The 16,053-nt window shown below is 41.4% G+C and overlaps 2 protein-coding genes and 1 long non-coding RNA gene across 13 annotated transcripts in view; 1 reads left to right on the top strand and 2 right to left on the bottom strand.

The window, feature by feature from the left end:
* DHX9 (DExH-box helicase 9) overlaps positions 1 to 1,241 on the bottom strand; it is a 49,032-nt gene extending 47,791 nt beyond the window's left edge. Inside the window, exon 1 of the mRNA XM_054455475.2 lies at positions 1,085 to 1,241. The gene's annotated coding sequence lies outside the window, so the exon portion shown is untranslated. The remainder of the gene's footprint in view (positions 1 to 1,084) is intronic.
* On the top strand, positions 1,049 to 6,856 carry LOC129016278 (uncharacterized). Its single transcript, XR_008494768.1, has 2 exons — positions 1,049 to 2,132; positions 2,552 to 6,856. It is a non-coding gene; the product is annotated as an uncharacterized LOC129016278 (long non-coding RNA).
* Positions 6,857 to 10,398: 3,542 nt separating this feature from the next.
* NPL (N-acetylneuraminate pyruvate lyase) overlaps positions 10,399 to 16,053 on the bottom strand; it is a 41,270-nt gene continuing 35,615 nt past the window's right edge. For 10 of the 11 annotated variants that reach the window (XM_054455607.2, XM_054455566.2, XM_054455576.2 and 7 more), the window contains 2 exons: positions 14,717 to 14,756; positions 10,399 to 11,812 (listed from right to left, as the gene is read on the bottom strand). In XM_054455607.2, coding sequence (XP_054311582.1) covers positions 11,628 to 11,812; positions 14,717 to 14,756 — 225 coding nt within the window. In that variant the 3' untranslated portion in view covers positions 10,399 to 11,627. The remainder of the gene's footprint in view (positions 11,813 to 14,716; positions 14,757 to 16,053) is intronic. The other variant, XM_054455631.2, reaches the window with a different exon arrangement.

Here is a 16,053-nt window from a genome sequence, read left to right on the forward strand (position 1 = left end):
ATCGAGACCATCCTGGCCAACATGATGAAACCCCATCTCTACTAAAAATACAAAAATTAGCTGGGCGTGGTGGCGCGCGCCTGTAGTCCCAACTACTCCGGAGGCTGAGGCAGGAGAATCACTTGAACCCGGGAGACGGAGGTTGCTGTGAGCCGCCATCGCGCCACTGCAACTCCAGTCTGGCGACAGAGCGAGACTCCGTCAAAAAAAAAAAAAAAAAAAAAAAAGGCACAAGAATTCCAGAAAACGTAGCCTGACTCCAGATCTACCACCTTCCACCACTACGCATTTCTGCTTCAAAATACGTCCCCTATCCATTCGTTTCTCCCCATCTCTCCTGCCACCACTACTGCACACCTGGGCTAGTGAAATATTGTCCTACACGGTTTCTGTTTCCACTCGTGCCACCCTAAAACCCATTCTCCTTTGAAGGCCTTCTCGCCACACTCCAGTCACATGGCCTGCTTTCAGCTCCCGCCCAGTTTCTGCCCTTAAGCGATAACTAATCCCTTCCGCTTCTGCAGGCTCTGCTTTTCCTTCGCGTTGGCCGACGTTATCAGCTCAAAGCCTCCCTCCTTCGAGACGCCTTACCTCGCTATACTAGCCAAAGGCGCTCTCCCTTTACATTCTTTCTTTTTGCTCTACCCACCAAGGCCTGCACGACGGCGCCAGTTATTCGTGGCTTGAATGAATGACTGAAGGGCCCTAGGCTAGTGGCGCCCTGGCGGCCGGCAACCACCACAGGCGAAGCACCCCCTTCCCTCAGCCGCCGCGGTGCCCCGGCGCCCCGGCGTACGCAGGCCAGAGGAGGAAGCGGGCTTTGGCTTCTAGAGGCAGCAGCGGGAAACGCTGGGCGGAGGGGAGGGGAGGGGGGCCACAGGCTTCCCGGACGGCGCAAGCGCATCGCGGTGAGGCGCGCACGCAACCCGCAATCCGGGGACCCGCTGGCGGCTCGTCCCTTCCCCCACCCCCAGCCGCCGCCGCCGCCCGCGCTTCGTAACAAAGCCGGCTGCGGAGCCATGGTCCACGCCGCCCGCCCGCGACCCCGCCGCTCCGCACGGTGGCCGGAACGTCTCTCCCTTACCAGCCTTCGCTTCCTGGTGCGCAGCTCTTAGGACCGTGTGTGACTCTGGCCTTCTACCGAGACAACAGAGAAACGCACAGCTACTCGCATGGAGGAATCGGCGAAATGGCTCCGACCGCGGCGCGAGGGGGCGGGGACAGCGAGCGTACGCATGCGCAGAGCGCGTGCCGGGGCGGGGGATGGCGAGGGCGCGCCAATGGAGGGGGCGGGGCTCAGCCACCTCGCGGCGCGGAAGGGTTTCGTTGCTAGGGAGATGGGCTGAGCTGGGCGGGCAGCGCGCCCGACCTGCTACTCTGGATAATCCACTACCCTGGATAATCGGCTACCCGCTTTTGCGCATGTTAGGGAGTTGACGGCCTGTACCATTCTGATGCAGCAAAATATTTCGCAGTGTCTGTCATAGGGATCTCCGGTGAGAGGAGGTTCCCTTCGAAGACAGAACTGGAAACCTTGCTGCTAACTTGGTAGGGTTGTTGAGATAATTACATGAGATGGCATATGAAGGGGGGCTTAGTTCAATACCTGGCACGTAGTAGGTGTTCAGTGGGCGTAGTTACCGGATTGATTCAGATAGTCTGAATGCCAGTGTCTCTTGAAAGAAATAAACTGGCCGGGCGCGGTGCCTGTAATCCCAGCACTTTGGGAGGCCGAGGCGGGCGAATCACTTGAGGTCAGGAGTTTGAGACCAGCCTGGCCAACGTGGTGAAACCCTGTCTCTACTAAAAAAAAAATACAAAAATTAGCCGGGCATGGGGGCGGGCGCCTGCAATCCCAGCTACTTAGGTGGCTGGGCGGGCTCCTGCAATCCCAGCTACTCGGGAGGCTGAGGCAGGAGAATTGCTTGAACCCCGGGGTCGGGGGCGGTGGCGGAGGTTGCAGTGGGCCGAGATCACGCCATTTTCTGGGCGAGAGAGCGAGACTCCGTCTCAAAAACAAAAAACCATGAAAGAAATAAGCTCAGTGAAGGCGGGCATTCTGCCTGGCTAACGCAGGTCGCTCCTTGCCGTGCCTGGAACATTACTGTAAGTGCTCAGCAAACTACTTTAAGGTAGGAATAAAATCTGCAAGATTGCTTTTGTTTAAATTGGATAACCTTTTGTGTTCCAAGTCTTTGGAATAATTGTATCCTTAATTATTATACTAGTCACTGTTAAATTTTGAACTCCAGTGCTTCCCATGAAGGTAATGATACAAAACATTTCCAGCTGGGATTGTTCCAGGGAATCCAGGCTAATCAATTATCTGGGCTCATTATATCTATGGATCTTTATTTTTCACCTCTTTCCTTATGTTTTTCTTAATCTTTCTAGCTGATAGTGATCACTCCCTTTAAAACTGTCATTCTTAAAATCAGAACAACATAGTTTAGCATTTACTCATTATTTTCTTCATGTGATTGTTCTCCTTAATTAAGAATAAAATCATTGAAGGAAAGACCTTAATTTTTTTTTTTTTTGTACCCTTCAGGGTGTTGAAAGCAGCAGGGGCCTAGAAGACATTAAACCGATACCACAGAAATACAAAGGATCATTAGAGACTATTATGAACAACTATATGCTAACAAATTGGAAACCAAATGGAAATGGATAAATTCCTGAACAGATACAACTTACCAAAATTGGACCAAGAAGAAATAGAAAACCTGAAAAGACCAACTATGAGTAATGAGATTGAATCAGTAATATAGAGTCTCCCATCAAAGAAAAGCCCAGGCCCTGATGGCTTCACTGCTGAATTCTACCAAACAGTTAAAGAAGAACTCATACCAGTTCTTCTCAAACTCATCCTGTGAGGGCAGTATTACCCTGATACCAAAACTAGATATGGACACAAGAAAAAAAATCTATAGGCCAGTATCCCTGATGAACATAGATGCAAGAATCCTCAACAAGGCCAGGCGTGGTGGTTCATGCCTGTAATCCCAGCACTTTGGGAGGCCAAGGCAGGTGGATCACCTGAGGTTAGGAATTCGAGACCAGCCTGGCCAACATGGCAAAACCCCGTCTGTACTAAAAATACAAAAATTAGCCGGGCAAGGTGGTGGGTGCCTCTAATCCCAGCTACTCAGGAGGCTGAGGCAGGAGAATTGCTTGAACCTGGAGGGGGGCAGGCAGAAGTTGCAGCGAGCTCAGATCATCCCACTGCACTCCAGCCTGGGTGACAGAGACTCCATCTCAAAATAAGTAAATAAATAAATAAAGAGACTCAACTAGCATAAATGAATTGCAAGTGTTTTATAGTATATAATGAGCACAACAAAAGTATCAATATATTATATGGAAATACATTTTCAAAGCTGGATCTTTAGCTTCCAAGGATTAAGGAGAATTTTGTTACTGAATTGGTTCTTAATTTAGGCTCTGCACCTGAGACCTAGAGTCCCCTGGGATTTGGGTCCGAGGACTGGCATTACCTTTGTAGGTGGCCTTTGGCAACTAGCACTGTCTAAGATCTTAACATTTGCAGATGAAGCCTTAAAACATGTCCCAAAAGTATGGAAAGTGGGCCGATTTCAACACAACCATTACCTGTTCCCGGTAGCTGACCAACTAGGAGATTTCAGAGGTTAGTCAAGTGGGACAGAGCAGGGTAGGGAATTTTTTTTTAAGCTTTATTATAAAACAGGTAACTTTGTCCCTATCTTAAGAATTTGGAACTGAGGCTATAGGTCACTCAATGATCAAATAATGAAAGGTCTGCTTCAACTGGACTACTTAACATTTCACATTTACCTTTTTGACCAGAAATAACTGATGACAGTTCACTTAGTTTGGTGGGAAATAAGAGATACAAAGATATCTTCTCCTCCAAGATGAGACTCCCAAAGGCAAATGTTCTCTGAGTACCACTGTCGCTCAAATTTAAGACCTTTGGAGTTCCTTTGAGCATGGTTCTGCCCTCATATTTCTGATCACTCCATCTAGACTTCTACTCAACTTCTCTTCCTCTGTGTGCACTCCAATTGCAAGTCACACCCAGGTTCTGTTCTTAGCACTCTATATACCCTCTACCTGGAGAGTCTTATTCTTCCTATATTCCAACCACCATCCATATGCAGGTATGGACTGAATATTTGTATCTCCCCCAAATTTGTATGCTGAAGCCCTAATCCTCAATGTGATGGTATTTGGAGATGGGGGTTTTAGGATATAACTGGGTTTAGATGAGGTCATGACAGTAGAGCCCCCATGGTGGGATTAGTGCCCTTATAAGAGGACAAGACCAGAGCCTTTTCTCCTCTAATATAATTACCCACATAAACCTTAACATATTGAAGAGTTGGTTGATCTCTTTAACGAAGGGTTCTCCAACTCCTGGGCTGCAGACTGGTACTGGTCCATGGCCTGTCAGGAACAGGGCTGCACAGCAGGAAGTGAGCGAAGGGCGAGCAAACATTACCGCCTGAGCTCCGCTTCCTGTCACAGCAGCAGCAGCAGCAGCAGCAGCATTAGATTCTTATAGGAGTGTGAGCCTTATTGTGAACTGCAGATGCAAGGGAACTAGGTTGCATGCTCCTTATGAGAAAATGCCTGATGATCTGAGGTGGAACAGTTTCATCCTGACACCGTCCCTCCCACACCCCTGGTCCATGGAAAAATTGTCTTCCACGAAACCTGTCCCTGGTGCCAAATAGGTTGGGGACCGCTGGTTTAAAGGACTGATGACTCTTTTAATGCAATGAGTGACACAGATGAAGTATATAATCTGGATTCCAGCAGAAATGGTAGTCTAGATTTTGAGAATGAAGAAAAGAACCTATCTAATACTTTTAAAATTATTTTCTTGTTAATAATTACGGTCATTCAAAAGCCAATTTCTATTAGACTTCTTCCTTTTTTATTGCTTGTTGTACATATGTATAAGTGAATATTTGTCTTTTCTATAAGCAGTTGTAACATTGGAAGTCATTTTTCTGTCTCCATTGTGCCAGTTCTTCTTGAACCATTTGTTAATCTACAAGTTCTATGGCGATAAAGAAATCTATTCACATTCACAGGATTTTGCAATGTGTTTTGTTCCATTTTTACAGTTACATTTGCTTTCTCTGTATTTATTCTACAGGAATTAATTTATTTTATAGTTTGGCTTGCTTCTTAGTTATGTAGTCTTGAAATGCCATATTCACATTTGCTTTTATGGTTCCCATATTAAGGTTCAGGGCTTTATTTACCCATGCATTTGTATATTTGAGCATTTTTGTTGCTTGCTTTATACATGCTTTAACTGAGACTAATACATGTCTTTCTTTTCTTTTTGTAGAGACAGAGTCTTGTTATGTTGCCCAGGCTAGTCTCAAACACCTGGCCTCAACTGATCCTCCCACCTCAGCTTCTGAAAGTGCTGGGATTACAGGCATGAGCCACCACAAGAACAACACATTTCTATAAGGTTATGGGGTTTTACTTTTTTCCAGTGTTAATTAGTTTCACATATCTAGAATTTGTAATTTCTTACTGGATACTGGTATAGAATTACTGTATTTATTTACCTGAACAAATTAATGTTTCCGTCTACAAACTACTTTAGAAAGATTTTCGATAAAGGTAAATGGGATGTAATAATCTATTAAGAAAAAATGACTCAGAGTGGAACCTGTAGCAAAATATAAATCTGCTGTATTTAAGAGTAATTGAAAGCAACAGATTCCAAAAGCTTGAAAAAAATGGAGATGCCCTAAATAAACTTACCATTGAAAAATAACAGAAAATGTTGAATACAAAAAAAAAAAAAAAATGTATTGCTGTGCTGCCAAGAAAGAAAATGCTTTAGAGGTAAACATAAATGAAGTGAATGAATGAATCCAGAGAGGCAAGAGAACCCTGACGTAAGCACCTACCCTGAAAGGGTCTGCTGATTTTTAATGAACTAGAGCTTCCTTTTAATAAAAGCTGCATTGGGGCTTAGGAGAAAGGAGACAAAAGAGACTGCCCAACATGCAGAGGCTGAGAGGAGACCTACACATAAGCCAGAATGCCTTATATCTTCAGTGAAAAGTGAACAACAATAGCAACAATGAAAAACCAAACCAACCAGAAAAGGGGTATAATAAGGAAACTTGTCTATCAAAAACTAGATGCTAGGTAGAATTAAAAAAGACTCACTTCCTCTGATACCCAAAAAAACCTCAAGCCAATTATTTAAAGTGGTTATTAGTCAGCAGAGATAAATCACTTAGAAGGATTAAAATTATATTCTCTTTGGTGGAATATTCTTCTATCCAGACCTCAAATAATTCCTATAAAATTCCACTGAACATAAGCTCAAGTTCAAAAAATCATAAAACAGGTGAGGATCTTAAGTACCTCTGATGAGTGACAGGGTATAAGTGGCTCATGTGGGTGATCCCAACACTTTGGGAAGTTGAAGTGTGAGATCACTTGAAGCCAGGAGTTCAAAACCAGCCTGGCCAACATAGTGAGACCCTGTCTCTGTTTTTAAAAAACAAATAAAGTCCAATGAGTTGAGTGCCAGCAGAAAAAGAAAACTGACAGAATTATATATAAATGTTTTAGATACTAGAATTATCTGCTACTGAATAGAAATATACCTTTTCGTCATTATTATGTTTAATTCACTCCTGAAAACCCTACTGCTAAGTGAAAAGCCACTAAATGAAAATAATATTTTAACTGGAAAATCATGATGCATTCTGTGTAAACCCAAGAAAACTAAACAATTTCAGACCAAAAAAATCAATTTTTCCAGAGACAAGGTTATATCAACAAGTTGAAATAATAAAGACAGTTTATTTACAAACTGTAATGTAATGAAGGCTTGTTGTAAACTTTCTTCCTTCTGTACTAATTTTTCAGTCTTTAGGGGGGGCCTATAGTTATTTTACACTCTAAATTTATAGCACTTAAAGTTACAGCACAGAAAAACACTGTGAGTTTAATGTTCCTATGACTTACAACACCTTACAGGAGCTGGCTCCTTTGCAGTCCCTTTAAATTAATCACTTCCTACTCTTTCTCCCTGGTGTCTGAGCTCTGATTCATTGGCTTCTGTTCAGTTTTTCACACTCCAGACTCTCCCATGGCTCAGAACTGTCAAATATGTGGGTCCTACCACCTGGAATGCACCCTCTGCTACTCTTCACCTGACTGGTTTCTTTCCAACATTCTAATGTCAGATTAAGTCTAATGGACCCAGAGAAGCCCCCTCTCACTACCTTGTGGAAATTGGTCCCTCTTCTGCACCTCCATCCCCCACCACTTTCCTCTGGCCATATTGAAGGGTCTTGAAAGACATACAGATAGGTACAGTTCTATATAGACAAATGAAAGAGCAAAAGGCAGAATATACTTAGTATTTTAACTGAATGATTCTGGAGTTCTGCTCAAATTGGGAAGTCAGACCTCATTGAGGTTATTACCTTAGGAAAAGGACAGTACTAGTTGGCCAATATTCAGGGGAATTCAGATAGTAACTGCAACCTGAAGACTAGCTAGGCCTGTGTTATGGTTTGGCTGTGTCCCTACCCAAATCTCATCTTGAATTGTAGTCTCCATAATCCCCGTGTGCCATGGGAGGGATCTGATGGGAGTTAACTGAATCATGAGGGTGGTTACTCCCATGCTGCTGTTTTCGTGAGAGGGAGTTCTCACGAGAGCCGCTGGTTTTACAAGGGTGCCTTTTGCTCAGCACTTCTCCTTGCTGCCGCCATGTGAAGAAGGATGTGTTTGCTTCCCCTTCTTCCATGATTGTAAAGTTTCCTGAGGCCTCCCCAGCCATGCTGAACGGCAAACCTTTCCTGTATAAATTACCCAGTCTCAGATACATCTTTATTAGCAGCATGAGAATGAACTAATACAGCCTGTGAATATTATTTGCCACTCTAACATGCTTTAAATGTGTCCACTCATTCAAGCTCTGAGGGTGGATCACTTTGTTTCACCCTAGTCTGAGGATTCTCAAGAATGTAGTATGTGGTCATTATCCCACCTCCTTCTACCTGAGGTAGGATAACCTTAAAATGGTGCAAACTGTTCTTGGACTGTAGACCATACTGAGATGCTGATGCACTTGCCCGCTTGTGGGAACCCACTTCCCCATGACCTCAAAGATAACCTTGTTATGTGTGCTTGCTGATAGATGAGAAGGCTTGTCTCTCACACCAAAGGCTGGCATTTGTGACAATTTCTGTGCCTATAGGGCCTAACCCAACATCTGGCTCAAATGTGGGATGCTGATATTCATGAAGGGCATTCTAGCAGAATATATCAGAGAAAATATATCAGAAGTGAATGTGTGATTGATGTATAATCTTCTTAGGTGGTCCCGCTGGAATAGAACTTGAACACTCTTTGTAACTGGTCTCCAGATAAAGGTAACACATCCTGCTAGATATAGTTCTCTTATGTATTTTGTTGAATCCATTCCATTATATTTATTAATTGTGTGATTAAGACTTAAGAAAATGCTTTAAGGTTTTCCTTCTAGTTGTGTAACTTAACATGCTAAAATGTATTATGTATCAAACAATTTCCTAAGAGTCACCAAGGGGGTTCACAGAGAAACTATGATTTGGGTTTTTTTGTCCACCCAGATAGCCATTTCTCAGTCCCAGAAACAAAGTGTGAGGTAGTGCTCTGCCTCTACCTGGGGCTTAGCTCTGCTATTTGCATAATTTTGGTTCCAAGTTTCCCTCTTACTTCCACTGGAGGAAATTGAGGGTTGAGTCAGCATGTGATAAGGAAATGGTTAAATGGCTTGGATGTGTTGTTTCCTCTACTTGATTTGATGGGTTTGTAGATCTCACTCCGTTTCCTCTGTATGAAAAGCCTTGGTGAGCCCAGGTGGGTACCTAAACTTGGGTTGCAGTCACTCTGCAAAGCCCCTCAACCCAGCCTCAGACATCAGCCTCCTAAGAGTTTGGATTTCCGTGCCCTTTAGGTGATCAGAAAGAAGAAATTTCTCTCAAGTTGTGGCAAATACCCTTTCTAGGAAAGAATATACATTACTCCCACTGCCCCCCAACCCTACTTCCACCTCACCCCCATGGCATTTTCCTACATCTTTCAATAAACCCAAGAGAGATCTTCTTTTTTTTTTTTTTTGAGACGGAGTCTTGCTCTGTTGCCCAGGCTGGAGTGCAGTGGTGCGATCTCGGCTCACTGCAAGCTCCACTTCCTGGGTTCATGCCATTCTCCTGCCTCAGCCTCCCGAGTAGCTGGGACTACAGGCGCCTGCCACCACGCCCGGCTAATTTGTTGTATTTTTAGTAGAGTCGGGGTTTCACTGTGTTAGCCAGGATGGTCTTGATCTCCTGACCTCGTGATCCACCCGCCTCGGCCTCCCAAAGTGCTGGGATTACAGGCGTGAGCCACTGCACCTGGCAAGAGAGATCTTAAGTAAAACCAATTCCTAAAATCACTCCTGTCCCTCCAACCATCCCCAGTGGACTGATCTCAGATTTCTATCTTGAAACAAAGAGGTTGGAAATCAGCTTTTAGTACCGTGTTGAATGAAATATTTCACATGCCATTACTGTAGTTTTAATGTTAAAAACAATTTAGGAATAGATTATAAACGAAATGGTAAGTTCATAGTATTCCAAAATTTTACTTGTTAAGTGCACTATTAATAGCCTACTGCTATATGATATTCATTTCTTTTCTCTTCTTTTTTTTTTTTGAGACAGAGTCTCGCTCCGTCACCAGGCTGGAGTGCAATGGCGCGATCTTGGCTCACTGCAACCTCCGCTTCCCGGGCTCAAGCGATTCTCCTGCCTCAGCCTCCTGAGTAGCTGGGACTACAGGCGTGCGCCACTACACCCAGCTAATTTTTGTATTTTTAGTAGAGATGGGTTTCACCATGTTGGTCAGGCTGGTCTCGATCTCGTGACCTCGTGATCTGCCCACCTCGGCCTCCCAAAGTGCTGGGATTACAGGCATGAGCCACCGCACCTGGCCATGATATTCATTTCTAAGCTACTGGATGTTAACAGAGCTAAATTCAGACCTGGTCATTTTAAAATCATATTTCTCTTTATGTTCACAAAAGCTCACTAACCATCTTAAAAATCCTCTAAGCATTGACTTCACAAAAGCAAAAATAGAAAAATAGTTCTTTGGTTACTGGATACCCAAGAATTAATTTTAAAATTTAAATCTGGCTTTAGTATCATTAAGTAAGGATATCACATCCTCAGAACCAAAAACTAACAAAAAACTCATTTTCTTCTTTCAGGAAATTAACAGCTACAAAGGCAAAAAGAGGGTTGAGGATATATGAATATAACAACTTTTAACTAGCTGACTAATTAAAGAGAGGATTAGCAAAGATAATTGAAGTCTACTTATAATTTCAAATTTGCATTTTGAAAATATTTTATTTTTAATTCAAAGAGATTAAAATAAGGAGCAAAACTGATATGAATTTCAAATACTCTTTCTCTGCCAATGATCAAAACAATTAGAGATGAAATGAAAACAAAATCTTAGGTAATTAACAGACTGGATAGTCAAGTTTAAAATCAGTAAGGGTTAACTGTCAATATATTTTGATATCAGAAAACTTACATCAAGGTTTGTTAGAGGGGAGATTAAACAGTTGTTTATACATTACACAGAAAGAAAAGAGTAAAAGGAGGTATGGAGAGAAAGTTGTGAGTCCTTTGGGTCCTCCCCAAATCTTCTATTACTAAACAAAAGTAACTAGTTGCAAGTGTGACAGGATAATAACAGTAGCCCCTGGGCTCACTGCAGAAAGGAAGTCGGCCTTCAATTTCAATAATTCAGGGTCCTGCGGGAGAGACAGTCTTCTCAGTGGAGGAAGGGGAAGTTTGTGGTGCCTAGAGGAAGAGCCCTTTGGTTCTTTGAAACTTTGAGTTTTGAGTTTTCTGTATAGAAAGAAGTGGAGACTTAAATTCATCTTTGGGGAAGACCTTTTCCTTTGTTATGAGAAAGCCGCCCTTTACTTAGTTATAGGAACTGAAACAAGTCCTCACCTGACCCAGTGTTTTTGAAGAGCGAAAAGTGGTGACATCGAAATGAATTCAAAAGCATCCATTCTAGAGTTAGACTGAGCAGCCAAATGAGCTGGTGTATTTTGAGTTGTATATAGTTGAGACATGTTATAGTTTGGTATTAAAGTGCCTGCCTAAATGCAGTAGCTCAGTTTTCCTAGATTCCAAATGAATATTTATTAAAATGAAGACATATTATAGTGGTTTCAAATTAGACAACTTTAAAATAGGATTAGGAACCAGAGACCGAGATAATGAGAGCTCCTAAAGACAGATGGAATTAATCAACTACAATTTTCCTCTTGATTCCATTTCATCCATATAAACAGAAATTTCTCCACAAAAAAATTTGTGAAATGAATGACTGAGAGTTGTGACTCCTAGAGTTTTTGCCCCTTCACAAAATAAGACTTTTTAAGGCTCACAATAGGTACCTCAATGCTTGTTGATTGATGTGAGATTTCATTTGCTAGGAGAGTTTATTCAAGTTCATCTAAAATTCCCTGAGAAAAAAATGCACTATTTAAGGTAGATTATGTCTCAAGGTGCAAACCCTGATTTGATAGAGAGGCACTAGCTACCAGCTTCCAAGTTTCCATCCTTTAAATCAGTGAAAGAAAGGAAATCCAGGCTCTTCAGTTTAGCTTCAGCACTATCAGTAAACTCCCTGGAGGCTTTCTGCAGTGGAAGCCGGGGTGGGCCCATTGAAATCCCAGAGACCAGAGTCATGATGGCTTTGGTCTGTGACACTCCAAAACCTAGACGGGAAAAATAAATGAGGAAACATGACTGGTACCGTCTATCTCTCCACAAAAATCCCAAAGAAGGAGATCATATGCTAACAGCAACTACTACAACAGGATAAGATTAAAACAAAAGATGGGAACATTTCTAGTCAATATGACAGATGAGCAATCATTCGAAATCTCTCTTCCTGCTTCAAACACATAGAAGCAATGGAAAATTTTAAAAGTTGATCACAGTAAAAGAAAACAAAGACTCAAGGTTAATCTTAAACCCAAGAAGGAGAAGCCAAAGTTGTCAGGAATAAAGAGGTCAGAAGGGTGAGGAGAAGCTGATGCCAAACAGCCCTTGAGGATAATCTGATTTAGGAATATACTATTGTTGATCAAAGGAGGTAGGACTTTATTGCCAGGATGAAATTTAGTTTAAGCTTATTTAGGAAGTCCCTGAGAAATGCAGTACTTAAGGTGGCTTATGACTCAACGCTGCTGTTTTCATGCTGGTGTTATACAGCTTGGATGGGAAAGGAAAATGAAGCCTTAGATCTATGCATGGTGAGAAGCTGGAATTAAACTACCTATATAAAACTGGTAGTCAGCCTTCTATGAAAAGCAATAGAAAAAAACCCAGCCCACTGGTCTGGGGATAAAGAAGAAAGCTTGACTTCTACTAGGCTTGTGGATGGAAACAGATCTCATGAAAGAAATCTCAAGCCTGAGCCAAAGGTGAATGCTGGATCTCAATGTACGTCACACACTTAGTATAGGTACTATACTAAGAAATTAACCCAAAGACTGGTTCGAACTGGTGGAACTACAGTGTCCTAGCAGAGGCAAATGTAAACTCACTTGATAGGGCACCTTACAACCTAATGTTCAATGGGTTACCCAGAAAACAACAGTCTCTGAACATGAGCTCAAAGCTAAAAATTACAAAACCCATGAGGAAAAGCAGCAGCATGAGAACTAGCACATTCAAAAATGACAAAACTCACATCCTGAGAGTAGATGACAGAAAATTCTGAAACAGACTTCTCAGAGATAAAAGAAGGAATAGAAGCCATAGCCTAAGAGAAGTAAAGAATGGTAGAGTATAAAACAACAAGAAATACTGAAAAAATATATATATTTAGGGAAATCAAACAGTAAAAACATAGCTAAAGAAAGAATTCGTGATTTTCAAGGTAGATCTAAGGAAACAATCCAGAATACAGCATAGAAAGATATGTTAAATGTTTTTAAAAATTGAGATACAGATTGAGAAAATCCAAAATACAACTAATAGACTTTCAGAATGAGAGATTTGAGTAAATGTAGTCAAAACATTCTTTACAGATAACAGATAATTTTTTCAGAACTAAAGAAAGACAAAGCCTTCAGATTGGAGAGGCAGATGGAAGATCAGGTACACTGTTAATATGTAAAAAGCATAACTAATAATTATCCATCATAATCCCCAATCCCCATCTTCTAAAATGTCTGTAATTTGTTTTCTTAGCTGGCTATTGCTTTCAGATTCAAGATAGAAGAACTAACTTTCTTTTGCTAAGTTAACTTAGTTACAGAAAAAACTGAGCATTGGGAGGGAAAATATTAGCATGATTGAATATACAGTAGGCCTCCCTTGTCTGCAGTTTCACCTTCCATGGTTTCAGTTACCTGTGGTCAACTGCAGTCCAAAAATAATAAGGTATTCTGAGAGACAGACAGAGAGACTGACCATAGTCATATAACTTTTATTGCAGTATATTGTTATAATTGTTCTATTTTATTATTAGTTACTGTTTATCTCTTACTATGCCTAATTTATAAATTAAACTTTACCATAGGTATGTATGTACAGGAAAAAACATAGTATGTATAGGGTTTCGTACTATCTGCAATTTCAGGCATCCACTGGTCATCTTGGAACATATCCCCTGAGATAAGGGGGGACTACTACACACATCAATCTTTTAGTTTGTCTAAAATTTTAACAGTTCAATACCTATTTTAATGTACTTTAGGAACATAATAATTATCACACCAAACCCACAATTTTGTGAAAACATTGCTTAGAGAAATGGAACAATAATAGGTAGTTCATAGCACTGGCAGCACACAAATGTGCAAAAATCATGAAAGTGGAAAAACAAACAGAAACGTCCTTGAAGGAGTAAGAGAGTGGGTTGAGAACCCTGCAAGAATGAGGGGCATAACACAGAAGAGGTGCTTGGGGGAGAGGGAGGAGTTGCCAGAATTATGCAGGACTCTGACAGAGAGCAGGGAGGTCTACCAAAAATAAACTTAAAAATTTTCCTGCATTAACGCAGATTCAATTGGCCCAAGGGCCAATCTCTTGCAGAAGAGTGGATAGTGGCATTTGTCATTTGTTATAGAAGATTTAAGACACTCTGGAGAGGTTTCTCTACTCAAATTCACTGTATTTCTCCCCACGACTGCTCCCCAATTTTACTTTGTCATATTATCCAAACCTCCATCCATTTAGGCTTACTTGTGTTAATAAACTCTGTTTAAATTGTAAATACTCTTGGGAGAGCTGTCAGTCATTCACAATTTAGTAAAATCTGTATTTAGACTGCCTTCCTCCAAGCACTTAGGCTGAAATCAACCTAAATGCAGTAGTAGAATTTTAATGAGCAGAGACAAGTAAAGGGAGGGAGTGCTGATGGTTTAGGAGAGAAAGAATGGAAAATGGGGTAGGTATGTGCTAAAATGGAGAAGGCTGCCAAAGATTTTCCAACTAGGTTTATTTCACAGTTTTATATGGTTGGCCCCGAGGGTTAATAAGGGAAACAGAACTCTGCTTGCAACAGACCATTAAAAGGTGTTCTTATTGAACCCTCAGAGTAAGTGATGGTATTCCATTTTCTTTACAGTCTCCAGCAGCAGGCAAAGCAGAAGATGGGTGGCACTTACCTAGTTTGACAACAAAGTTGATAAATCTCTGGATACAAAACTAGAAAAGAACAAACATATCTATAGTTAGTATTATTGAACTGTGTAAACAATGTAAATAATGTAGAAGTCAAATTACAGAAACCCTAAAAAGTCTGCACACCTTCATTTACTGAAGGTCTGTCAGAGTGGAGAAAAATAGCCAAGTGAAGATGGCTGGGATCCATCCAGGCTTAGGTAAGATCTTTTCATACATGTAGGCTTTACAGAATGGGCCAATGCAGAAAAGAAGCTTCAATGATGGAATTCTACAAGAGAGTAAAGATGGGAATCACACTCCTTATCCATCGGGCTTACATAGGTAAACTTATCAGCTAGTGCAGTGGTTTTCAAATTCGGGTGCATATAAGCTCTGGGGCACCATCCAGGATGCCTAAGGAGCACGTGGCCAAGGCTAAGATTTATGGGAATCAATTTCTAGATCCTCAATTTCCATAAATGCTGTTTTCTAAAATTGATCAGCATAAGAATCTGCATGAAATGGAGGTGCAGGTTGTTCTTTTCTGTTTCTCCTGTCACAGTCTTTTCTACTTTTGAAAAAAAAATAAAGACATGCCTTCTATATCATTGCCTTGGGATACAAATAAAAATGTCAGTATTGGTATTGATAAAGAGAGGGTCAGTGATTCCTCTAATTAATAGGTAATAAGTCCTCTCAAAAATCAGAGGTTTTTCTATGATTTGCTTTCTACACTGCTACTCAGGTTTCAGCTGAAAATCATTAAAGCATTCTGTGATTTTTGGCATATGACTCAAAAAATGTTCAAAGAACTGGGTGACACTGCTATAACAAAACTCCTTCCATTATTATCTAACTTACATGAACACAGTTTTGTAGCACTTATTTCTCTAAAAACAAAACTAGTATTGATGCTGAACCTCAACTTATCCTAGCATTAAGTAATATTCATCCACGGATTCCAGACAAATTGATTTTTTAAAAAAGAGCCTCATCACCGGCCATCAGAGAAATGCAAATCAAAACTACAATGAGATACCATCTCACACCAGTTAGAATGGCAATCATTAAAAAGTCAGGAAACAACAGGTGCTGGAGAGGATGTGGAGAAATAGGAACACTTTTACACTGTTGGTGGGACTGTAAACTAGTTCAACCATTGTGGAAGTCAGTGTGGCGATTCCTCAGGGATCTAGAACTAGAAATACCATTTGACCCAGCCATCCCATTGCTGGGTGTATACCCAAAGGACTATAAATCATGCTGCTATAAAGACACATGCACACGTATGTTTATTGCGGCACTATTCACAATAGCAAAGACTTGGAACCAACCCAAA

This window comes from Pongo pygmaeus, chromosome 1, assembly GCF_028885625.2.
Source record: "Pongo pygmaeus isolate AG05252 chromosome 1, NHGRI_mPonPyg2-v2.0_pri, whole genome shotgun sequence".
NCBI lineage: Eukaryota > Metazoa > Chordata > Mammalia > Primates > Hominidae > Pongo > Pongo pygmaeus.